This window comes from Antechinus flavipes, chromosome 1 (genome assembly GCF_016432865.1).
Source record: "Antechinus flavipes isolate AdamAnt ecotype Samford, QLD, Australia chromosome 1, AdamAnt_v2, whole genome shotgun sequence".
Taxonomy (NCBI): Eukaryota; Metazoa; Chordata; class Mammalia; order Dasyuromorphia; family Dasyuridae; genus Antechinus; species Antechinus flavipes.
The window spans coordinates 208134128-208160568 of NC_067398.1; the positions used below are offsets into that span (position 1 = coordinate 208134128).

At 34.4% G+C, this 26441-nt stretch overlaps 1 protein-coding gene across 1 annotated transcript in view; it reads right to left on the reverse strand.

The window, feature by feature from the left end:
• Nucleotides 1-26441, reverse strand: part of FOCAD (focadhesin) — a 349882-nt gene that overhangs the window by 230793 nt on the left and 92648 nt on the right. The window contains exons 7-10 of the mRNA XM_051995374.1: nt 23563-23769; nt 17661-17748; nt 7225-7424; nt 3797-4057 (exon numbers count right to left, since the gene is read on the reverse strand). Coding sequence (XP_051851334.1) covers nt 3797-4057; nt 7225-7424; nt 17661-17748; nt 23563-23769 — 756 coding nt within the window. The remainder of the gene's footprint in view (nt 1-3796; nt 4058-7224; nt 7425-17660; nt 17749-23562; nt 23770-26441) is intronic.

A 26441-nucleotide genomic window follows, 5' to 3' on the forward strand; every position in this document is an offset into this window, starting at 1 on the left:
ACTATTCCAGGTGGGAAGAAGCAGTTGACAAGATGGCCAGAGTGACTACAAAGAAAATATAAACCATGATCAGATTTAGCGGCCTAGGGTCAGATGCCATTAGTGAAATGGTTGAACTTATGTCCTTTCAATCCAATCTAATCAAATCAAATCCAATAAGCATTTTTTAATTGCCTACAACACGCCAAGAACTATGCAAAGCATTGAGGATATAATAACTTAAAAAAAAAAAAAAAAAAAAGATAATCCCAGCTCTCACACAAGCTTACAATGTAAAAGGGAAAATCAGCTCACAAAAAGAGACGAGAAAGGCAGACATCAGCCTAAAATAAAGGCTATCTTGTTTCATGGGACTGAAAGCAAGAAAGCCAGCAGATATAGGGTGGAATGATGTGAGTGCAGGTGCTGTTCTTTAAAAAGGCATTAGAAGGAGTTTGATAGGTAGCCCTCCAGTCCTCCCCTCAGAGGAGAGAGAAGAGACAGAGGAAGGTGATATCAATCAAGACTTGATTTAGCAACATGGTGAAGAGTATAGAAGTGATGAGCTGATTCCAGGAGGGTCCATGTTCTTCACTGGAGTTAAAACCAAACAGAGCAGCATATTCACTTATCAATCAAAACAGAATCAACCAATCAATCAAGAATTTACTACTATATATCAAAGGCATTAAAAAAAAAAAGTCTGTGCTCTCAGAAATTTATGTTCTAGTCTAAAGTATCACTTCACACCTCTCAGATTGGCTAAGATGAGAGGAAAAGATAATGATAAATGTTGGAGGGGATGTGGGAAAACTGGGACACTGATACATTGTTGGTGGAACTGTGAACTGATGCAACCATTCTGGAGAGCTATATGGAACTATGCCCAAAGAGTCATAAAACTGTGCATATCCTTTGATCCAGCAGTTTCATTACTTGGACAGTATCCTAAAGAAAATCATAAAAGAAAGGAAAGGACCCACATATGCAAAAACATTTCTAGCAGCTCTTTCTCTAGTGGCAAGGAACTAGAAACTGAGTGGATGCCTATCAGTTGGAGCATGACTGAATAAGTTATGGTGTATGAATGTTATGGAATATTATAAAATGATGAGCAGGCAGATTTCAGAAAAGCCTGGAAATACTTAAATGATGCTGAATGAAGTAAACAATACCAGGAGAAATTTGTACAGAGTAACAACAAGATTATGTGATGATCAACTGTAATAGACTTGGCTCTTCTCAATAATGTGGTGATTCAAGACAATTCCAATAGATTTGGGATGGAAAATGACATGGAGACTGAATGTGGATCAAAACATAGTATTTTCACTTTTTTTGTTTATTCTTTTTCTCTCATGGGTTTTTTCCTTTTAATCTGACTTTTCTTGCACAACATGACAAATATAGAAATAAGTTTAAAAGAATTGTACATATTTAACATATTAGATCACTTGCTGTCTTGGAGAGAGAGGAAAAACGTGGAACACAATGAAAAATTAATGTTGAAAACTATCTTTACATGTATTTGAAAAAGTAAAATAGTAATGAAAATTTTTTTTAAAAAGAAATGTATGCTTTAGCAGGCAAGATAGCATACAGACACACATACATATGAAATAACTATATACAAAATACATATATAAATGAACATGACATAATTTATGGGCAAGGCAATTGAGGAGAATCCAGAGTCCACATATAGAAGATGCAAGTTAATACAAAAAGGCAGAGATCAAGTTTAAAGACAGTCAATGCAAAAACACAGTGGTGAAGGATCCTTAATATGATTGGCAAGTACTATCTAGTTTAACCCCCTTTCTTACAAGTAATAAAACAAAAACCTTGAAAAATTCTGTTGTCAGTCCTTCATTTTCAAAAAGGACCAAAGACATAAAGGTGAAGTCTTGACTTGCCCATAATTTCAGTTTAAATGAGGCCAGATTGCACAAATTCAACAACCTCACTTTCTCTTCCAGTCACCAAAGCCCAGTGGCAAGACAACAGTCACGAAAACCAGTGACGGGGCATCACCTGCCACCTTCCACCGCCTGACTAAGCTCTGAGCACTCCATGGCACCCGCCACAGCCCCTCCACGAGCACTGGAACCAATCACTCCTCAGGGGGAGCCTCCACAGGCCTGAGACAAACATCCCCAACGTAGCCATATTTGAGGCTGTCAGTTTCCCTCAGAGAAATTAACATACTTGCTCAAAGTGACACAGGTAAAGAGCAGAAAATCAGGTGTTCTGATGGGAATCTCAGTCCTCCAAATGCAGTGCTCTTTCCAGAAACAATTAGACTTTGGGCTGTTATATAGCAAGAATAGTCTTTCTTTGTATCCCCAACGTTAAGCACACAGTAGGAGTTTAACAAACACTGACTATTAACTCCCAATCCTACACACCAAGGCAGAGGTTGCAGCATCAGGAGTCTACCTTAACTCTACCTTGTTATTGCCAATATTACCACTTCAGACCCACTCCTGAGATGCAGTAAAAAAGGGGTGAAGTGTGACAGGAGGAAGGGGAAACAGAAGGTAGGAAAACTTTAGGAGAGACATGGTAGGTCAAGCAGAAAGAGAAAGAAAAAAAGGAAAGCAGATTTCTGCGGTCACCTAATGAATGTTATTCTGAGGCAGGAGACATGCATATTCTGAGGTGCGCCTCAGTAGCAAGAAAGCACAGCTAAAGAAGTTAAGGGACTCTCAAAATCAAAGAACTAGCACTACAACTGTCCACGACTTCAAATACTGTATCTGTAGACCAGATACTGACTTTTGTCCAAGAGAGTTCTAGGTTTTTGTTCACTCTATCAACTTCCAAAATTAATTTAATATACTGGTTCTTTAGAACTGGGGGAAACCAGGTGGCCCCCAGAGGATGGTTCAATCTGGAAGTAAAATCAGGAAGACCTGGGTCCAAATCCAATCTCAGATACTTAATAACTGTGTAATACTGGGCAGATCACTTGACCTTGTTTCCCTCAGCTTCCTCATCTGTAAAATAAGCTGCAGAAAGAAATGGCAAATCACTCCAGTTTCTTTGCCAAGAAAACTTCAAATGGGGTTACAGAGAGTTAGAAATGACTAAACAACAGTAACTTTAAGATCATCCCTCCTAGAAGAAAAAAAATACATATGACAAATATATTTTTGGAACAATATTTAGAAGAAGTGCTTATGTCTAACCTCCTGTTTTGGGGAGGAAGAAGCAGGGAGAGGGGTAGAAAAATCTGGAACACAAAGTTTCCCAAAGGTGAATGTTAAAAATGATTTCTGCATATATTTGGAAAAATAAAATACTATTTAAAAATATATAAACACAAGTGAAAACATATATATTTAATCTTTCTTGATAAAAGTGCTAGATTAAAAATAACTGTGCTATATTTACTATATGATCTAATCATATGATTAGAAGTGAGTAAAAACATCATCAAGCTCTACTTCTTCAAATGACATGTAGTTCATTTCTCCTAGAATGACAGAATCTTAAAAATAACCTGAGGCCTCATCAAGTTTAACATCCTATCAAAACCAAGAATGGAAAGAACTTCCTATATGTAGCACTTACACTGCCCCATTTCAAGCAGATTTTCCTTCACAAATATGTTTTATCATAAGTATGTTTTGATCAGAATATAAAAATGTATTTGTATCTCTGAAAAAAAAAAATTGTAAAATTGCAGAAAACTGGGACAATCCTGCACATGGACCATGGCAAGTAAATCAGGTCAGGACTTAAAATGTTGCAAAGGATAATGCTTGAAACTCCATAATCATAAGTAAGCTGCTTCCTTTTCTTTGAAACTCACCTGACAGGAGTCGGCTTTCGCTATTTCTGTGGTAGCCCTCAGTATTTTGCGAAGATTCCCTCCTTTTTCTTGGACAAGCAAGTGAGCCAACAGAAGGAAAACATGTACAGGAACGTGGGAAGTGATAGGTAGCAATGATTTCACAGAAGACAGCCAATCAGATACTGCAGACCCTTCTTTCATTTGTTCAAGGATTCTCCAAGTTGTAAATATTGGATAATACATGCTGGCTATAGGGAAAGCAAGCTTGAAGGGCATCTTCTAGAAAATAATTACAAAAATTATTGACAAAATGGAAATTAATTTCAACAGTATTCTATTACCAAAGAAATGTATTTATATTTCAAATTAAATTATTATATAATATAATATAAATATTACAACAATCACCAGGATGTAGTACAGAAAAAATGTCACAAAACTCAAATCATTATATACATGGGCTAATACTACAGGCAAATGACAGCCTCTCAGATCCTCAGTTTCTTCATTTGTAAAATAGGAGAAGAAATATCTATCATTATCTACACCTCATATGTTTTAATGAGACCAAAAGAGAAGAACATATATTCAGTGCATTCAAATCTTTAAAGCCCAAATAAATAACAGCATCTAATCCTTTTATTGTTAAAGAACTCTTTCCCTTCTGCAAAGTATATTTTAAAAGTTGTTCTAAAGTTTAGAATTCTAACAGCCTAAAACTGAACTAAAGGTAAGTTAACACACTGCAGTTACCTATAAAAGTAGCTAGTAGAAATATTCCTTATAATTAGAACTCTACTTAATTGAAATAGAGGTGATAGGATTTACAAATAATTATCAAAAGTAGGCCACCTTTATAGAAAAAAAATTATCAACATAAAAGGTAAAATTACTCTGAAAGAAAAGCCCTAGCTTAAGTTTCTGTTAGGAACCACCATAAATTGGAAGGCCTGGTTGAAATCATCATTATCATTTCAGTATGAAATTTAAAAAAAAAATTCTAGTTGTATATTAGAAGAGAATTAAGGACATAATTTCTGAAATGGAAAACAGCAAATAAAGTTTACAAAAAATTTAGGGAGAAAAGTCCACCTTAAAATCAGGACTGTTTCTGTGTACAAATGACCAATCCAATAAGGCCTAATAATTACAGGAGTTTATCCTTCCAAATTTCTCTTTAATCCACTATCATTATCTCAAAGAACAAATGAAATATAAAAACATGTTAAAATTTAAATTATAACAAATGTTTATATTTTTATTCATTTTTTTTCCGGAATGAACAAACAAAAATGGTTTAAGCAATTCTCTATTAAAAACACTTAAAGAACAATAAGTTTCTAATTTAAATAATGTGTGATGTTTTTAACTTTTAGAAATTGGAAAAAGTTAAACTTAAAACCTCAAAGAAATAAAGACAGAAAGACAACTTCAAATTTTAATAATATGCAAAATATTTGCTATAATGCCAAGGAATACTGACTAGTTTTCCAATTACCAATTTAAACTCAGAGCTCCTCATTTCAGAGCTGGTACCTATTAGACTATCTGGTTCAATCCCCTTATTAGCTAGATGTGAAAACTGAGGTCTTGAATAACTTGTTGATTGGAACAGAAGGTGCTTTGATTCAAAATCTATGTCCTGATGAGGACAGTGGTGGGGAAAGTAGAAGAGTAAAGGGTAGCTGAGATTTTAGACAGACATCTGTCTAAATAGAATATAGAAATGATCTGAGCAACAACAAAAAAACTGATCCAGGCTGTATTTGATACTAACAGGCAGGTTCAGGTGCCAACAATAAGCATTTTACTCAGCTTAAATTTTAACTCTTTAATAAATAAAAGGGTGGCTACAGAAGCACTATTCAAATAAATCCCCAAGAAATTGGCAGGGTATCACAAGCTGTGCATTTATAGGCCTAACTGCATTGCTTTCTCTAACTCTGCTTCACTAACCATTAAAGAAAAATTCTACTTATTACCCTGAATGAGTCACTGTTCTAATACACCTGATTAAACAGTGACTTAGCAAATAGGCACTAGATGGAAGCTTATTCTCATTAAATATCACTTGTGATTTTAAAAGGACCAAAACTGTCAAACATAATGTGTCCTCCTTCTGTCTGTAACCCAGAAATCAATCAATCATTGTTTGATGGCTACAATTGGGGGGAAGAAAGAAGGGGAGAGAGAGAAGGAGGGAGAGAGGAGGAGGAAGACAGACAGATGGAGAGACATGGAAATAGCCAGAGAGACACAGAGAGAGGGGGGAAGGAGGGAGTAAGAAAGTGGGAAGGAAAGAGAGAGGGAGAGAGGGAGGGAGAAAAGGAAGGAGGGAGGGAGAGAGAAAAGAAAAAAATGAAACTGGCTGCTAGCTATTCAAAAGACTTGTGATCAAGTATCATTATTGCAAAAAGACGTTTGCTGAGCCCACAATATGTAATATATCTTGTTAGAAATAAAACACTGAAATTGTTCTATGGGTTCAACAGTCCAATCTAGGGAGAGGGAGAGAGAGAAAGTGGGAGAGAGGGGAGGAAGAGGGGGAAGGAGGGAAGGAGGAAAAGAGGAAGGGAGGGAAGGTGGGAGGGAAAGAAAGGAGGGAGAGGGGAGGAGAGAGAAAGGGGAGTTAGGGAAGAAAGAGAGGAAAACAGACTGAGACTTTTAAGTGTAATGTCAGATTGTTTTCTTGATTATATTTTCCATTTTATCCACACCTTACTTTTGAAGCTAAAAGACGGTTTTCTTGCACTTTCTGTTTTCCCCTCTCTCACATTACAAATAAACTATGCATTACGAATTCTAAAGATTTATTCTATTAGGATTTAGGAAGTTAAAGTATGTATTCAATTTCTCTCTAATGGCTGACTAATTTCCGCTGCATGCTGGAACAAGGAATAATAAATGGCTTTATCCCTCTAGTACCTTTAAGCATCTGTGATTAAAGACACATCCGTCTTCACAGAAAGCACAAGGACAGTGATAAGGCCTTGTATTTGGGTAGCTACCTCTCTCCAAGAAGCTTTAACATGCTTTACCTGCATTATCTTCTTTAATCCTCACACAATCCCTCTAAGAGAAGAAGCTGGGAGGTAAAGCTACATTTCACTAATGGAAAAGGCAAAAGGACAAAAATGGGGAGAAAAAGCTCAGTACAGAATCTGGATCAGCGCTCAATGCACTAACCCAGAGATTAGCAAAATGGTAAAAAGAAAGATGACTAGCAGTACTACAGTTACTCACTCAGGTAGATACAAGGGGAGAACACAGGGGAAGGGGCTGTGAGGAAAGCAAAGAAGGATGCTGTCAGCAGCAGGGCCGGCCTTCCCAAGCCTCTGCCCTCCAACAAGCTGACCCCCAGAGGGATTTAAAGCCCAAACCCGAAAAGCACGGGCTCTCTGGTGCTGACCACTGTGGGTAAGAGAAGTCGAGGCGCGCATTACCACCTGGTCTTTCTCTGCGGAGCCCTCCTGTTGCACCATCTCCAAGAGAGTCAGAGCCAGCTCCTGCCTGGAAGGGCTGATGTCTTCTGCCAAGATGCAGTCCTCCACGGCTGTGGATGAGAGGATCTGCAGCAGGGGCATCACCAGCAGCAGGCACGAAGACGGCACGCCCCTGGGCTTGGAAGAGGAGAGGAGTTTCACAGCTGTTCACCAAAGAGCAAGAATTTAAGCCAAAAAGAAAAATGTCAGTATTACAAAGAGGGAAGAACCTACCGACTGTAAGGTCTGTGTCAGACCAAAAACAACAGGCAAATAATGTTTGCAAATGCTGTGAGGCACCTACTGTATATCTATTTCCCTCCCTAACTAGGAAATTCTAGTTGAACCCCTATTTTCCATATAACATGGTACAAGAAACAGATTTAGAATTTAGAATTAGATTTAGAATGAAAAAACTTGAATTCAAAGCTTATCTCCACTATTTACCACCCATATGATCTTAAGCAAATAATTTTATTTAACATCAATTTTCTCATCTGTAAGAAGAATGAGCCTAGGTGCTATCTAAGGTCCCATCTACCTCTAGATATCTAATGCTATCATGCTAAACCCTTGTCAATGGTCACAGGCAACAGCACTTCTCTCAGATTGATGATTAAGTTGATGATCTTGAAATGTAACAGTTCTTTTTATTCTATAGGTTATTAACAAATATTTATTACAATTCTAATAAAAGTAAAACATTATTGTATAGTATAGTCAAGAGAGGAAAAAAAAAAAAAAAAACACCCTAGAGTCAAAAACCAGGTTTCAAATCCCAATTTCATTACTTTGTTGTGACCCTCATAAGTCATTAAGTCTGACCCAGTTTCCTCACCTTAAAATGAGGGGACCAGGCTAGATATATGCTAAGATCTCTTTCCAAATCTAACACTGTATGATCCTATGATAATGGGAAATAAGAGTAAAAACAAGTGAATATTCTTAAATTTTTAAAGTTAGAAGGGATTCAAGAGATCATCTAATCAATCACTGTTCCCATCTGACAAATGAAGTTATGAAACAAATGGGCTAAGAAGCCTATTTGAGGCAACAGTCAGTTAGAGGTAGCTCTAAGTTGAGAAAATCAGATGAACAAAAAGCATGTGGGTGTAAAAAACCAGGGAAAAGCTGGAGAACAGCAGGAAGTTCAGTGTAGTTAGAATGTAGCCTAAGCAAAAAATCTACAGAAAGGACATATGTATATATGTGGTTATGTGCGCATGTATGTGTACATGTACACACTTTATGCTATCTATAAAGGTGAATATTTATAATACAATATATGCTGCATATGTTATATATGACTTATATACTTGTCCTTTCATTCAATTATAAGCTTAAAGCTAGTAGGTACTATCTCATTTTTCCTATTTTTATCCTCAACATTCAGGACATACCAGGTACTTAATAAATGCTTACTGACTAATTTATACATGGACTGATTGATGTGAGAAACATATGATTTATCAGTCACCACTCTAAAGAAGCAGAGATCATGGAAGACAATGTTCCTGAAAGCAATGGTTTACACTCATAAGCAGTGGTTCTCAAAGTATGGTCTAGAGAATCCTGGGGATCTCTGAAACCCTTTTAGAGGATTTACAAATTCAAAAATAGTTTTTATTTCCAATATGATAAATGTCTATAAATATAACCCATATAAACAAAAACGTTTTGGAGAGATCCTCAATAATTTTTAAATAGGATAAAGACACTGAAAAGAAAAGTTTGAGAACCACTGCAAGGGGAGGAATAACTTAACCAGAAAAACAGAATAAAAATGGGGGGAAACTAAAAGTGTAATGAAGCAAGAGGACTTGCAATATAATGAAAACACAAGAACTACATAGAAACATTTAAATGAAAATAGGATTCAAAAGGAACATAAAAAAGTAAACCTGAGAAAATATCAAAATGAACCAAACAAGAATAAATTATTTACATTTTAATATGATATATGTGATCCTCTGAACAGTCACAGAATGAGACAAATTAAACAAGAAGGCCTAGCAGTAATTCTATTACATTATGACCATCTTAAAAACATAATGGAAATGGAAAAGAATAGGGACTCCTCTTGGTAGGAAGGAGGAGAATAAAATGAAAGATAGGGAGAAGTATCTTCTATAATCAGGGTATGCAGGTACAAATCTCATTCCCATCTAAACTGGTCAAAAGGAGCAAGAATTTCCACATATAGTTGAGAACAGAATAGATTTCAAGAAAAAAGGGGAAACTGAAAGGGAAGATGGGAAAGGAAAGATTAAGACAGTAGGTAGAGTAAGGGAGGGATCAGGCCTAAACAAAATAAACTCTAACAAATAATGTACAAGAGGTTTTCTTAAACATTTTTCTATTCATGACCTCTTTTGTCTAAGAAATTTTTACATGACCCTAAGTATACAGGTGTATAAAACTTCCAACAGAGGTTATAAGACCCCTATATGGGGTCACAAACCACAGTTTAAGAAACTAAAACACAGCAACTCTTTTTTACAGTGGCAGAGAATTAGAAAGAGGGTATCATCAACTGGGGACTGGCTGAACAAATTATGGAATATAAATGGGAAGGACTGTTATTGTGTTATAATAAATAAAGGAGATGGTTTCAAGGAAATCAGGGAAGCCTTTCAAGAATGAATTGGGAAACTGAAACAGAATTAATGTATACAATAACAACAATACTGTAAAGACAAAGGCTTAAGAGTTCAGACCACCATAATGACTAACCACAATTCTAAAAGATTCAAGAAGTGAAACTTACTGCCCATCTCCTAAGAGAGGTGACAGACTCTAGAGTATCAAATGATAGACATATTTTTGGACATGTCTAGTAAGGAAATATATTTTGCTCATCAATACATATTTGCAACAGGAGGGGGGGGGGTTTGTTAGTTTTTATTCTAACTTTACAGTGGGAGGTGGGTATCAGAGTAGAAAAAAGGGAAAAGGAAAATATTTATTCTTTGAAAAATATTTAATTTTTAAAAATATGCAAAAGACGGAAGGATAGGTAAATAAGGATTAATATAAGAATGGAATATGGCACCATTAAAAAATAGTTTTAGAAATGTTAAGGCTCAGAAAAAGTTGAAGTTGTCAAAGGAATTTAAAAACAACTGGAATGTTCTTAGATATAATGATAGAAAAGGGAGAATTAAAAAAGAAAGAAAGTCTCTTTCTGAACTCTATCCTTATAATTAAGAACAAAATGAAGGAAGAGCTACTAAGTTCATATTTGGCTTTTACTTTCTCTGCCAAGGGAATGATCACTGTTCCCAAGAAGAAAATGACTAACAGGAAACTGATATCCAAGACAAGTAAGAAGATTTAAGAAAACACCTACTTGCCAATGATGAACTCGTCACTTGACCCATATGAAATACTTCCTCAGAAAGAACCAGTAGATGAGACTGTTAAATAAACTACCATCATTAACAAATGAAAGATTGTAGCAAACACGAGAATGCCATAAGGTTGGAGGAAAAGGAAAAATTAAATCAATTTTCAGAAAGGGGAAGTGAACAAAGCATATAAACTATTGTCTGGTAATCTTGGTTTTGATTCCTAGAAAAATTCTACAAGGCATCATTAATAAAGAAATTAGGAATAAGTCACATCAAACTGTCCATATTCCCTTTTCTGACATAGATGGTTAACTAGAAGAATAAGTAAATACAATAAACATATCTTGGATTTCAACAAAGAATGTCATAGTGTTTATCATGCCAAAGCATATTGACTCAACCTACTTGGATATATTAATAAATGGATGAATAGGTCACTCCTAATAGAGTACCACAGAGATCTGTGCTTATCCCTGTGTTTTACACATGTGAGTCATTAATATGAAATATTTGTAAAATACTTTACAAACCTCATAATACTAAATATGTTAACCGTCATTAGTTAACCAGAAAAGAAAAGATTTTTGGGAGGGCAAGGGACATAAGAGTTATTTTCAAACACCTAAAGATATGTCCTATGGAAATGGGATCAGACTAAGTCCATTTGGTACCACATGGTGGAATCAGAACCACAAATGAAAATTGCAGGGAGGCAAGTCTGGGAAATGAGGAGAAATTTCTTAACAAGTTAACAAGAAATGTAGAGAGAGGATGATTGATTTGGCAGTTCTATTACAATGGGCATTTCTTTAGGATATAGTCTGCAGTCAAAAACCCCTAAGAGCCCTTCCAAATCTCAAATTCGAGGATTTACAATTAGCACAGAGCCTGATAATAATAAGTACTTAAAAAAAGCTTTTTTTTTTTTTTTTTTTGGGGGGGGGGGGAGAAAATGGAAACCAAGTAAATGGCCATCAGTTGGAGAATGGCTGGATAAATTATGGTATATGAATACTATGGAATATTATTGTTCTATAATAAAGGACCAGCAGGATGATTTCAGAAAGGCCTGGAGAGACTGACAGGAACTGATGCTCAGTGAAATGAGCAGAACCAGGAGATCTTTGTATATGTCAACAAGAAGACTGTACAATGTTCAATTCTGATGGATGTGGCTCAATGAGATGATTCAAGCCAATTCCAATGGACGTGTGCTGGAGAGAACCATCTACACCCACAGAAAGAACAGTGGGAACTGAGTGTGGATCACAACATAGCATTTTCACTTCTTTTGTGGTTGTTTGCTTAAATTTTATTTTCTTTCTCTTTTTCTTTTTTCATCTGATTTTTCTTGTGCAGCAAGATAATTTTATATATATATATATATATATATATATATATATATATATATATATGTATGTATGTATGTATGTATGTATACCGATACTGGATTTACATATATTTTACCATGTTTAACATATATTTGATTACTTACCATCTAAGGGAAGGGGTAGAGGGAAAAGGGGGAAAAATTGGACTACAAGGATTTGCAAGGGTCAGTGTTGAAAAGTTATCCTTGCATATGCTTTGAAAATAAAAAGTCTCAAAAAATTTTTTAAAAAGCTTCTTTTTCTGTGGTTGAAATGCTAAGAAAAGGACAAGAAAAATTAGAATCAAAATAGCTTCTATAATAGATCGGTTATTTTTTAATTAATTTATTATATAATAGAAGCTTTCAGATATAGTAAACATAACCAGTACTGTATTTTTTTTTAATTAAGTTCAAATGGTTTCTAGAAGGAATATAAATCTTCCAAATAATCACTGAAGCCTGCATAAGTTATTTAAAAACCAGCTGTAATAATCTGAACACCTCATTTTTAATTCACTGCTATAATTGTTATAGGTTTTTTTAATCTGACAATTCAGTAATTTCTTGATCATTCTAACCATTTTTTCCTCTTTTTTTTCCCTAGTGTACTAAAGGATAATTCTTCCTGACTCTACAAAGCAAAACTATCAAGTTCAACAGCTTCAGGCATGATTCTTTAATTCTGACATGATAATGAGGCAAATATAAATCAGACATGTCGAAATTCAGCTGGCTTGCTGCGCAAATGAAAATAAAATTCAAGTCATCAGATGCTAGCATCAAAGTTCCAATATAAAAAAACATATCCGAGGTTTCACTGGTTTTTAATGCACTGATACCAAAGAAATAAAAATTCATCCCCTGCCTGTTGCATACTGACTTAGCAAACTACAATTTAGCATTATCTATGACCTAGTCTATTTTTAGGTAGTTTATTAAACATCTCCCCATTACGTATTCATCAGGTTCAGTACTCCAAGGAGTTATACTTAGTGCTACTGACATCTCTGCTTTAGATAACTAAGTATGACTAGGTTTTTTAACCTTCAGTTTTATTTTAAATATTAATTATGTATACACACACACACACACACACACACACACACACCTCTTTCAGATGTACAAAGCACTTCAAACACACTATCTCATCTGATGATCACAATAATCCAGTAAGCAAAAAACTCAGGAAACTTAAATTTCTCACCTATGACCATAAGTAAAAGTGCCAGAAGTAGAATTCAAATAAGAGTAGGAATGGTTTCCAAGAAGGAAGTGAAACTGTTCTAGTAAGGATGCTATCTGCCTTGAAATGAAAGTAGGAGAAGGACTGGGGTAGAAAACCAAATAGAAGGAAGGCTAATAGAACAAAAGAGCAGATGGCAGGAGATTTAATCTGGGCTCTGTTAGGTATTTCAACCATTCTATAAGGAAATAGACATCTAAACTGTCATTGTGTTGTTTCCAGTGCACAAAAGTTTTATCTTTTGTACATGACACTACATCAGATATCAGTTACATAATACTTTTTTGAAAAGGATGATTATTTTGCATAATATTTGCTTAAGATATCACCACAACCAAACAATCTGATAGATTCCTAATGATTACCCAGATCATGTACCATGTAGGATGTCAGTAATAAGTAATAGAAAGAAAAGAATATATAGCTACCTACCCTTCTTTGCGGACCTGGAGTAAATGGATATAGAACAAAACATGTACTGCTGGATATGGCTAGCTAACGCATTTAGTTTTGTTCAAATGCTTTTTTTTTTCTTTCCTTTTTTATTCATTATTATAAAGAATGGTTCTTTGGGTAGAGAACAAAAGAGAGGAGGGGAATGGATATATGAAAGTGATTTAAAAATATGTGAATTTTAAAATTTTTAATATCATATACATAGATGGTATATTAATGCATTGTCACTAGTCCCTCCCATCCTGTTCATTTGTTGGCTTCTGGACCTAACATTAAGCAGAAATTACTCTATAACATTATCAAAAATTTCTGAAATGTTAAATCCTATCGTCTTTTCTCAGTTTTTATGTTTTGACTTCTTCTTGCAGCATTCCCTTCCTCCTGGATAGTCTTTCATTCTTGGATTTTCATGACATTGCCCTCTCCTAGTTTTCCTCCCACCTGTTGGATTATTCAGTCTCAAGCTCCTGAAATTCTGTTCTGAGGGCTCAACTAGTTCCCTCTTAAAACACTATCTTCATATATTATTCCTAAATGTACCTGTTAAGCTCTCATCAATTGCCTGAGGTCTAATTCCACATTACTAAGAGCTAGCTGGAGATACTATGTGAATATCTCAGTGCCATATCAAAATTAACACATAAACCCTAATTATCTTCCTCCTGGTCCTACATCCTCATTTTTGTCATCCTCATACAACCTAACATCCTCATTTTTGTCAAGGGCACTAACACCTTTCTAATCATCCAGGTTCACAATTTAGGAATCCTCTTTTAACTCATTACTCATCACTCTCACTTAACTTTCATATCCAATCAACTGGAAAGTCTGGAGAATTTATCTCCAGAACAGCTCTCCTAGCTGCACATTAGTAGAACCTTTTCATTTTAGTGGCAGGGAGAAGAACTTCATTTTGCACATGTGCAAGTATGTATTTACAACAATACAAGGACTTCAGACTAGATCTTTAAAGCCAGAAAAGTCACTTAAACCTCTACAATTCTCTCACCTGTAAAATAGTAATAATAGGACCTACATCCAGAGATTGTTTTACTATAAAATATAATAGCACTGGCAAAGTGTACTGTTAAACTTAAATACACACACACACACAAGCTGGTACTTAATTTGTTGTTGTTATCCTATATTTTTGTACCCCAAAGTGGTCATAATCACAAATGAGAGACTGCTAAGATATGAGAAATGAACGGATTATCGAAATACATGGAATAATATGAAAAAAATTTCTGGAACTGATAAGCACAATGCTGGGTGTTTAACAAATGCATGTTGACTTGATTATAGCATGACATACATTAGCATTTAATGCTTACAACAAGTTAAACCCCAACTTTCTGGCCTTATCTCTCATCATTCTACCTCTCACACTTTGCACTCCACCTAAATTTGCCTTCTCTGACCCTCATAAACAACACTTCGTTTCCTCTCTCCAAGTCTTTGTACTGGATGCCTCCCAGGACAAGAATCCAGTGTCTCCTCATTTCTGTCTTTAAAAATCTTTTTCTTCTTTCAAAAAACAAAACTTTTCCACCCTACTAATTACCTGAATTGCTAGTGCTCTCCCATCTAAACTACTTTAAAGTTAATTTAAGTACTTTGACTTAATTCATATTTATCCTTTTTATATTTAGTCTATAAATTCTTGCTCTATGTAAATTCCTATTACACAAATTTAACTTTATGAAAAGAATTCTACAAGAAATCCAGATTCCAAAGAAAACATTCATGTTAAATTTACTGTACAATAATGTATACTTTCTCTTCTACTGCCTCTCAGCTCGGCTGGTGTTTGAAAGACTGCAATCATCTCTGAAGTAGGGACATTACTTGAGAACTTGAGCACCAAGAGGTGAGACTTCTGCCCCAATGTACTCACCCACTGACCAGTGTGTCCACCCACACATCAGTTTATGTTCAGTAGTTCATGTCTGTGTCCAGTCAAGAAACCCTTCCTCTCCATGTCCACTCCCCACACATCTCCCCAATCCAATCCCTCCCACATTCTTCCTCTCTGGCCAAATCCCAACAAGGCTGTTCCAAGCTCCATCAAGGTATCACTTCATTGTCCCCAGGTCCCACTGCCCCAACATGCCCTTCAACCAGCCCCCATATGTCCTTGAACCACACAGACTCCTTCCCTCCACAGGGACGTGACCACTTTCTGTCTCCCTGACTCACTCCCTTCCCTGCCACCAAGAACAAATTTACAACACCAAAGAAATCATTTTCTGTGGAAGACAAATTCAAAAGACTGCAGAAGAGTCAACTTATATAAAGTGAGATTCTTCTATATATATAATATACACATTTTGGGGGTTTCCTAATAGAACATAAACAATGAGAAAAGGTTATTTCATTCCATTTATCTCTATATGTCTAGCATTGTGGCTGGTATAGACTTTTAAATACTTTTTAAAGAAAGGATAAGATTCAGGATTTGTAACTGTGTGACCACTATGGACTTTAGCTATTATCTCCTTATATACGTCCCACTCCTGAATTCTGATTTTAGGTTAAGATTATAAGAACAATCACAAATAAAGTTTGTGCTTTTTTGCAGAGGTGTAGCCAGGATGAAAACATTAAAAAAGTCAAGGCTTTTAACATGGACCATAAACATTTAATATTCATTTATCAATCTGCTTGCTGTTCTTCCTCAACCCGATAGGTAATGATAAATATAGCTGTCCATCTCTCTACAAATATATATTTTTGTTTATGTGTTTGTTTTTGTTAAATTTTGATGTTTTTGTTAAAATTTAACTTTCAAAACAAAATGGAAGGACAGGGGCCTCATAACTTTAGCCCAAAGCCCCCACTAAAATGGCACGTCTTCAATGAAGTTTTAATTTTTTTTAATGGAGAAAAGAATGTCCAATTAATCTAGTTCATGTTTGTAAACACCATTTAAAAGTAAACTATAATTCTGTATATGTTAACCCTCCCTCTAGAACTGATCTCACTCCAAGGAAGGTAATTTATTTATCTTTGGGTAAATGCTGGAAATAAACTAATCTGGCTGAGAACAAATGGGTAAGAGAGACTCATCACAAACATGCTTCATCCCTATATAACCATTTAAGTTCTTAACCATTATCCAGGATCAGGGACTCATCTTTACCCTATGGCTGAAAGTAGCTACCTTATTTTTGCATCTCCCTCCAAATCTGATATGATTCTTTCACACAAGGCAGGTGCTAAATAAATGCTTAAAATAGCAATCAGCAATCAAGCTAAAAAGTAAGACTATGAAAAAAGCTTATAAATGTGAACGAGGGTAGTTAATTGATGCAGTAGACATAGCAACCAGCCTAAACTCACCTTCCTGAGTTCAAATCTGGCCCCAGAAATACTAGCTGTGACTCTGGGCATATCACTTCACCCTGTTCCCCTCAGTTTCTTCATCTGTAAAACGAGCTGGAGAAGGAAATGGCAAACTACTCAAGATCTTTGCCAAAGAAAATCCCAAAAAGGGAAATGAAGACTCAGAGATGACTGAAAAATAACTGAACGATAACATAAATCACATGAGAATTACTTTTGTGAAGATTTTATCATGATACGCCAAGGTAGGAAGAGAATAGGAATAGGGACTCATTTCTTTATAGGGAATTCCATGGTGAGAAATTTTCTTTTACTAATAAGAGTAGGTATCTTTTTCATAATTGGACATTCTTAAGAAGACTTGCTGAGAAAACTGAAAAGTTAAAATATTTGCCCATGGGCACAGAGAAAGTAGACTCATTATCAGGGATAAGAATTTAACCAAAGGCTTTCCTGGCTTTGAGGTCAGCTCTCTATCCACTTCACAAGGCAAGAATAAGCTCTACTTGAAGGCAATAAAAAAGATATGAAAGAAACCCAAAAAATGTCAAATCTCTAATGAAATAAAAATAGTGCAATACTTCCGCTAAGATTCATGACATATTCACAGTTTCCAAAGGAGGGGAATTCTTACCTAGATTTAAGATGGGTTTCTGCTCACTTGTTGGTGTCTGTAGGATAAGTAAACTTATGGCAATTATGCCTTGTTCAACAGGAAATCCCTAAAAGAAAGGAAGAAAACAATCTTTAAAAAAAAAATTTTTATCCTTAATATTATTTCATGCACAATGCAAAGATGCATAATGTTCCTAACAAAAGCAGCTGCTCAGCACAATGGATAGAACGCTGGATCCCAACTTCAGGTCAATTTCATTCTCAGACATTTATTGTATGAATTGGAACAACATTTAACACCTCAAACTTGGTTTCTTCCTTTATAAAATTGGAATAATAATTGATAGTAGCTTCCTACCTCTCTGAGTTATTGCACAAATAAAATGAGATAGTATTTGCATAATACTTAGCCAACCATAAAGAACTATATAAATATTGTTATCATCATTTTATATTAATTGAGTTAATATATTTGTGAATATAAATATATAACATATATACATACACATGGTATGTATATATACATGCATATTCAAAATACTATAACTATCTTGATAGTTGACAAGATTAATTTATATTTTCTGCATGTATAGTCTTTATGATTAATAAACAATAGCCTTCAATTTAAAAACAATTTCTTTCAGAAGAATTAGACTCCTTAAAAAAGACAACTCCATATCCAAACTATGCCATATGAGGAAGTGGGGAAATATGAGAACACCTAATGTAATAGGTAATAGTAGAAATAATAATATATTATAATAATAGTTTTCACAAGACCATGTATTTACAACAAGAAAGGATACCAAAAATCTTACTGACCAAACACTAAGCCTACTTTTAAAGGTGAGGAGACTGAGTCCAAAAGAAGTTATATAACTTTTCATATTTTCTGTTGATGTTTGCCAGCATTTTATTTTCCTTCTTGGGTTTTTTTCTTTCTAGATCCAATTTTTCTTGTGCAGCAAGATAACTGTATAAATATGCATGCATATATTGGATTCAACATATATTTTAACATATTTAATATGTATTGGACTACCTGCCATCTAGGAGAAGGTATGGGGGGAAGCAGTGAATAATTTGGAACAGAAAGTTTTGCAAGGATCAATGTTGAAAAATTGCCCATGCATATGTTTTGTAAATAAAAAGCTTTAATAAAAAAAAATTATCAGTATCTGGGGAAATAAATTCTTTTTTTATGTTTCATTTAAAAAAAAAAGTAGTACTTATATGACTGCAGAGCTTGGATTCAAATCCAGAGATGCTAGAAGTCAGATGATACAGTATGCTGGAGAAGCCCTGGGTGTAAAATCAACTTCCACAACTTGCTTTCTGTGTGAGGTGGGCAAGTTTTTAACTCCATGTACCTTATATATCAAGTCATTTCCCTTCTCGATAATAAGGGAAAACAGGAGAGTATTAATAATTAAATTCAAAATTTAAAAAATAAGAATGTTAAAAATTGTTTTTACATGTAATTGGGAAGACAAGAAAATATTGAAGTAAAAAATAAAAAATAAAATTCCTATGTCTCAATTTCATTAACAGTTTTTTAAAAAATGAAGGGGGTTAAAGTAATTAGTCTCTGACATGCCTTTTAGCTCTATGAGAACAGTTCTCCACTCAAGGAATCCTCTTCTTGAAGTCAAAGTTAACATAGGAATGAAAATGACTATGGGGAAATTTCATGAAGAGTTCAGATTACATGATCTCTAAAGAAACCATACAGCTTCAAATCTATGATCCAAAGAACCTCTGATTACAAATCCAGGTCTCTTTCACCTCATACAAAACGGCTTTATTTGAAAGGGTATTGCGTGGGAAAAGGGTAACCCTTAAGCTGGGTCCCAGAGAGCAGGTGAAGATCAAGCGGTCATGGCTCTAGAGAGAGATTTTACCTCATTATAAGGAAGACTTTTCTAACAATTGAAAGTGTCCAAAATGGAATGAGCTGTCTCCAAAGGTAATGAGTTCTCCTTCCTTAGAAATCATTAATCAGTGGCAAGATGATCAATTCTCATTGACATTACAGAAAAGGATTTCTGTTCTGGGTCAGGATTAGAATATATCATATAAAAGGTCCTAAAACACTCTTAGATTCTAAGAATCTAATCCGCACAGTGAGAACAACAAATAGATAATGTGCACAAAATACACAATAGGTTTATTTCATTCCACTAAGCTTCATTTAAACCCAGAAAACATATATATGGCAGAAGACACACCAAATTAAAAAGCATTTTCCACCAAAAAAATTCGAAAATTAATGTTGACAAGATTCCTCCTTGATTAAGTGAACAAAAATAGGTATTTAAGTTATGTTCTTTTTCTTTCTAATATTTAGATTAAAACAGCAAAAAGGAATGAAAAGAATAGACAGGTGTCCTTTTGTCAAGGACATTATTTTTTAATATTACACATTATTTTAAATTAACTTGTCAATTTTGTACTTAAGATATGAATAGAATGCTAGTACAGAAAATGGGAATATGCAAAAAACATTTTTGATATTATTTTGCTATTTCTGTAAGGCTTTTGGTACTACTATTGCTTTATAAAAGTACAGGTTAAGTGACTTGCCCAGGGTCACACAGCCAGGCAGAATTAAGTGTCTGAGGTCATATTTAACCCAGGTCCTCCTGAATGCAGGACTGGTGCTTTATCCACTGCGCCACCTGGCTGCTCCTTGGAAGGATTTTTTAAAAGTGGTTCAGAGTGAGTATTTTGGTCAGATTTACCAAGAGAAGATGAGAGAATTCAATATAGGCACAAGTTATAATACTTAACTGAATAAATCTACTCAGAAAATCTAGGTATATAATAATAGTTTTCAAAGATCTTAAAACTCTTCATAGCTACTTCCTAGTTCATACTAATTATAAGAAATTCAGGAAAACAGAAATATTTGCAAAAATTAAAATAATGCAAAAAAAAAAAAGAAGAAGAACCAAAATAACAACATATACAATGACTACAATAATATAAATGAAAACAACATTAATAGGAAACAGAACATAATAATTAATCTTGTTTCTACAAAAGTGATATTAAAATATAAATACTAGATCTCAGCCACAAGCAATGGAAATGGGAGCAAAAGTTGGGAAGACCACACAATTAAGATGTGATTATGTTATAAATTAACTAAATAGAAAGAAAGGAAATAAATAAAACATTTTTAAAAGAATCTTTCATAACAAACTCAATTCATTTTTAAATAGGTATATAAGTATATTAGAAACTTCCTTGTTATACTAACGATTAATTACAAAATAGTTTCTCTACTCTAAAACCATATCGAGAGTTGTCCCTTTGAGAAAATGAAAGCTAAGGCATTTCTTAGTAAAAAAAAAAAAAAAAGTATTAAGGGTAATAAAATTTTTAAAACTTAACTCTTTTTTTTTCTCTCTCATAGTTTTTTTCCCTTTCTGATCTGATTTTTCTTGTGCAACATGATAATTGTAGAAATGCATGTAGAAGAATTGCATATGTTTAACATATATTGGATCACTTGCCATCTAGGGGAGGGAGTGGGAGGAAGGGGAAGGAAATATGGAACACAAGGTTTTTCCTTGTGTTAATGTTGAAAAATTATCCAGGCATATGTTTTGAAAAAAAAAAAAACTTTAATAAAATAAAAATAAATTAAAACAAACAACAAAAAAAGAATGTGTTCAAGAATGTCAATTCCTCTTGGAACAGAAAGTCATATCACAGGATATGGGTGAACTATCTAAGTTGAGATAACTTTCATTTTCCTAGAAATATTTAAATATCAAATTAAATGTTAAAATAAATTGCTTCCAGAAATCTAGTGCATAATATCTAATAGAAATATGTTTTCTTCTACACAGGGTTATTAAATTGGTAGACAGGTCAGGTCAATTTCATAAATACATGTAGTACATTTAGATTTCAGAAAATCTTTCAACATCTCCTGTATTATCCTTGTGGATCAAATGGAGATAGGAGTGCTAAACTCACATAAGGAATTAGAAATGGATAGAATAAGCATATACAAACAAAAGTTTTTAACAGATTGTCAAGTTGGTGGAAGGTACCCAGTAGAATGCCCCAATAAACTGTCCATAGTTCTGTTATTTATCCTTTATTAATGAAGTGAATGAGGGCAAAAATGGCACATTTATCAAAACTACAAATAATATAAAGGAAAAGAAAATTACCTAGCACCCAGTATGAGAGAATCAAAAAAACAAAGAACCAAAAACAAAATCTAATAAAATAAAATATAATCATGATAAATGTAAAGGTCTATGTGTAAGTTCAAAAAATCAACTAAAGAGAATGGGGAAACTGCTGCTAGACTAATTAATGTGAAAGGTATTGGAGAGTTTTAGTATAGACTGCAAGTTCAAAGAGCCAATGGTGTGATATAGCAATCAAAAAATTAACACAAGATTAAATTGCATTCATTTAAATATAGTGTCTAGAATTAGGAACATGATAACCCTACTATATTCCACCATAGACTACATCAGCAATCTTTTTTTCAATTCTAATAATATAGCTTATAAACCTTAAATCATTGCATGCATATATACGTACATCCTTTTTTATGTTCAAATTCATAATGTAAATGTCAGCTATCATTATAATTGTTCTGGGTGCCACATCTGAGAAAGAACATTTTTTAAATAATGCATACCAAGAAGAGGTTAAATAGACTGATTGTAGAACTGAAGACCCTATCATTTAAGAAATGGTTGAGGACTTAATGAAGTATAGTTTAGAAAAGAGAAAATTTGAAGAAATCTGAGTCACCTTCAATTACTTATAAGGCTGACAGGCAGAAGAAATATTAGAGTATTTCTAGTTGATTATAGGGGTTGAGAACTATGAGAAATAGGAAGAAGCTACACAGAAACAGATTTCAGATTAATAGTAGGTAACACTTTTTAATAATTAAGAGTTAGCCAAAGGAAAAAATTCTCTCAGAAAGTACAAAGTATCTCACAATAGGAGGGCAACTAGAAGATTAGATTAGGCTTTTGTAAATTTTATAAAATTTACAGTAAAATAATTCAACAACAAAATAGAATAAAAATGATTCATATAAAATTTATGGCAAAAGAATTTTTAGTGGGTGATTGTGGGGTGCAATCAATGAAGCAGAGGGCTGTGGGAAATATTAACTTATATCCATGATGATGCTAAAAGCTATCATTGGTTGGGTAAGAACAGGCATACAAGAAACAAATCACCTAGTAATCTGGTACACTACAGGGCTATATGCTTTTTATCTCTTAGTGCAAAGTTCGTTATGGAAGGCAGGTTTTAGAACTGAATCATGGGTAGACCAAATAAGAAAATATGTTAGAAAGGAGGATAATGGAACTCTGGTCCCAAATCAGTAGACTACAGACAAATTTAACCACTTATTTACTTAATGTCATTTAAAACAAATTTAGAATAAAAAAGTTTCTACACATAAACAAGATTAAAATAGAAAATTTGAGCATGCAGATTGCCCTTTCATTTATCTGAAATGTTATAGAAAGGATTACTGTTCAGACTAAAGGTTTTAAACCTTTTTTGGAGTTGTGGATATCCTGGGAAATCCAGTAAAGCCTATGGACAATTTCTAAGAATAATGTTTTTAAATAATTGAAGGAAATGCTAAATTTGAGCAAAGTTTACTAAAAAATAAAGATGTAATTTCTTTCATTTTAAGTTCAAGACTTCCTGATATATGTCCATGGACCTCTTGGGGATCCAAAGACTCTGCAGTATAAACCCCCAGTTCAGACAAAGGTTTATCTAAATAACCTTTATTGTTCTATCCAACTCTAAAATTCTGAAAATATCAGACACAACCTATCAAATGCTGAATAAAATTTATTAAACACGTACTAAAAAAAAGTGACCCACTGATCTTTTTTTTTTTAAGTAAATCTTACCTGTTTCAGATATTCAAAATTTTGTTCTAAAAGGTGAATTAAAGATGAACATTCTCCAGTTATCTTTAGGCAAACTTCGCAAACACACAGAATTTGCAAGCTTAGTGTGACAAGCTCCTCTTCCCAAAAAACAGGGTAACGCAAAAGACTGAAAAATAATTCTTGAAGAAATAGTGTCACTTCTGTTGTCTGTACCAAATCCTTTACCTGTCACCAAAATAATAACAATTATTAAATCAAAATTAAATATTGCAGGATAGTATGCACCAAAAGCATAAATTAAATCTTGTTTTAAAAGCATTTGGAAAAATCTTTACAAGGCATTTAGGGATCTAAAAGAGAGGAAATAAGCCAGTTAAAGAAAATACTGCGGACAGCTAGGTGGCTTAATGAATAGAGCAGTAGCCCTTAAGTCAGGAGGACTTGAGTTCAAATCTGGTCCAGACACTTAACACTTTCAGTCTGTGTGACTCTGGGCAAATCACTCAATCCCAATTGCCTCAACAACAAAAAGGGAGGGAAGAAGGGAGGAAGGCAGAGAGGCAGAGGGAAGGAAGGGAGGGGAAAGGGAAGGAGAAGGGAGGGAGGGGGAAGGGAGTGAAAGGAAAAGGAGGGTGAAGGAGAGAGGAACAGAAGGGAGGGAGGAGACAGGAAAAGAGGAAGTGATGAAAGAAGGAATAAAGGAAAGGAGGAAGGATCAAAGAGGGTGGAAGGAAAAAAGAAAGAGGGAGGGAGAAAGAAAAAAGAGAGAGGGAGGAAGGAAGGAGGAGGAAGGGAGAGAGGGGAAGGGAGGAAGGAAGGAAGGAGGAAGGGAGGGAGGGAGGGAGGGAGGGAGGAAGGAAGGAAGGAGGAAAGGAAGGAGGAAGGGATGGGGAAGGAAGGGAGATAAGGAAGAGAGGGAGGAAGGGAGGGAGGGAGGGAGGAAGGAATTATCATTATCAATCATGATTCCAGAGAACTAAGGAAGAAACAAGATACCTACATAAAGAAAGCAAAGTGATGGACAAATACATAAAATGAGACACATATTTCTGGAAAAAGCCAACATAAGAAATTGTTTTATTTAACTATTTATTTGCTATACAGGTTTTATTATTATTATTATTATTTTGGTTTTTTGTTCTTCCCCACCTCCAAATCCCATGGAAGTTAAGAATGGAAAAAAAAAAAAAATGGGGGCAGCTAGGTAGAGCAATGGATAGAGCACCAGCCCTAAAGACCTGAGTTCAAATATGAGCTCAGCTACTTAACATGTCCTAGCTGTGTGATCCTGGGCAAATCATTTAACCCCAATTGCCTGGGGTGGGGGGGAGACTTTTGTTTATTTTTTAAAAATTGAACTTAAAAAAAAAAAAACCTACTGCAAGCTAAAAGTTATACAATTACATTTTCTGCTTTTTGTAATTCACCAGGATATATGCTATGTTAACATATGTTCTATTTTAACATATATTCTATGTCATTACTACCAGCTATATAACACATTCAGTTGATATAATTCTGTAGTCTCTGGAAATACACAACTAATCAGGATAAACTAAACATTAATGCCAGCAGAGTCAAAAATGTTCAACAAAGGGTAGGTTTGACCTGTCCAAATTACTTTTGCTCTATGATTTTTTTTGTTTTGTTTTGTTTTGTTTTTTAGGATTCAACAGAGGTCCCTCATGGCAATTTCTCAGTCTGTTATTCTAATATGCCACTAAATACTTTGTCTGCAAACAATCCGCTCTAACATTCTCAAGTCAAAGCATCATTTCTCAACTTGGCAGAGACAGTGGAAAACTACTCAAATGGAAGAGTGTCTTCTCAACAGGCCACTATAATGTTAGAGGGAAAGGACCTGGTGCTCTTGAAAATTCCAATTCAATTCAAGCCCAGCTGTTCTGATCAAAATTCTGGAGTTGGAATTAAGGATAAGGTCCTGATCTCAGCCATGTTGGCATTTATTCCCAGAGATTAAAAACAATGAGCCATCTGCTTCAATCAGGAGCCTTGTGTCTACTAATTGCATCAAGAGGAAAGTCTACAGTTGACCAGCTGTACCTTTCACCAGTGGCTACTACTGTAATAACCCACCATGACCAGTGTTTCAAAGTGCAAGCATTATAAAGAACTACATTAGTTCCTAGAGAACAGAATGATATTAAAAGGATTGGATCAGGGTAGCCAAAAGAAAATTTTATATTATGAAAAGTGAACAATCTCATGCCTAAATTCTTTTTCAATTCTGAAAAACACATAGTTAATAAAGTCAAAAGGAACATACAAAAACAAACTCAGGTCTCATTGTTAATTTAGCAGAATATTGGTATGGTCATGTGAAGATTTTATGGCTCAAAAAAATAAAAACAAATGCATGGTGAAATTTTGCTAATAAAAAGTGACTATAGTGCAATTTTCTTAAAAAACAACCGTTAGAGTATTTTCAGCCGATTATCTCCAAAATTCATAAATAATTTCAGAAAAATCAGAAATCTATTCCATAATAACAGCTGACAACAATCAAGGTAGCAAAAGTATCAATATGCTAGAAACCCATTAAATAAGAAATGTAATAAGCATTTACTCAGTTCTTATGATATGGTAAATATTTGAAATTTACTTACTCATACTCTCCTATGAAATTTTCTGCTACTTTTTTAGTCCAACAAACTATGTGAATCCCCATGTTAACATTAGTGCTTTTCAAACTTCCATCACCATTTTTAAAAATAAGCATAAAGGGAAAACAGTTAAGCAAATTTAATTCTTTGTTTGTCTAAGAACATATCTGAAAGATCAGCCAATATGTGAGACCAAATCCATATTGAAAAAGAACAAGAGGGTTAAAAATAAGCTAAAATTAATATGATAAAATTTAACAGGAACAAATACAA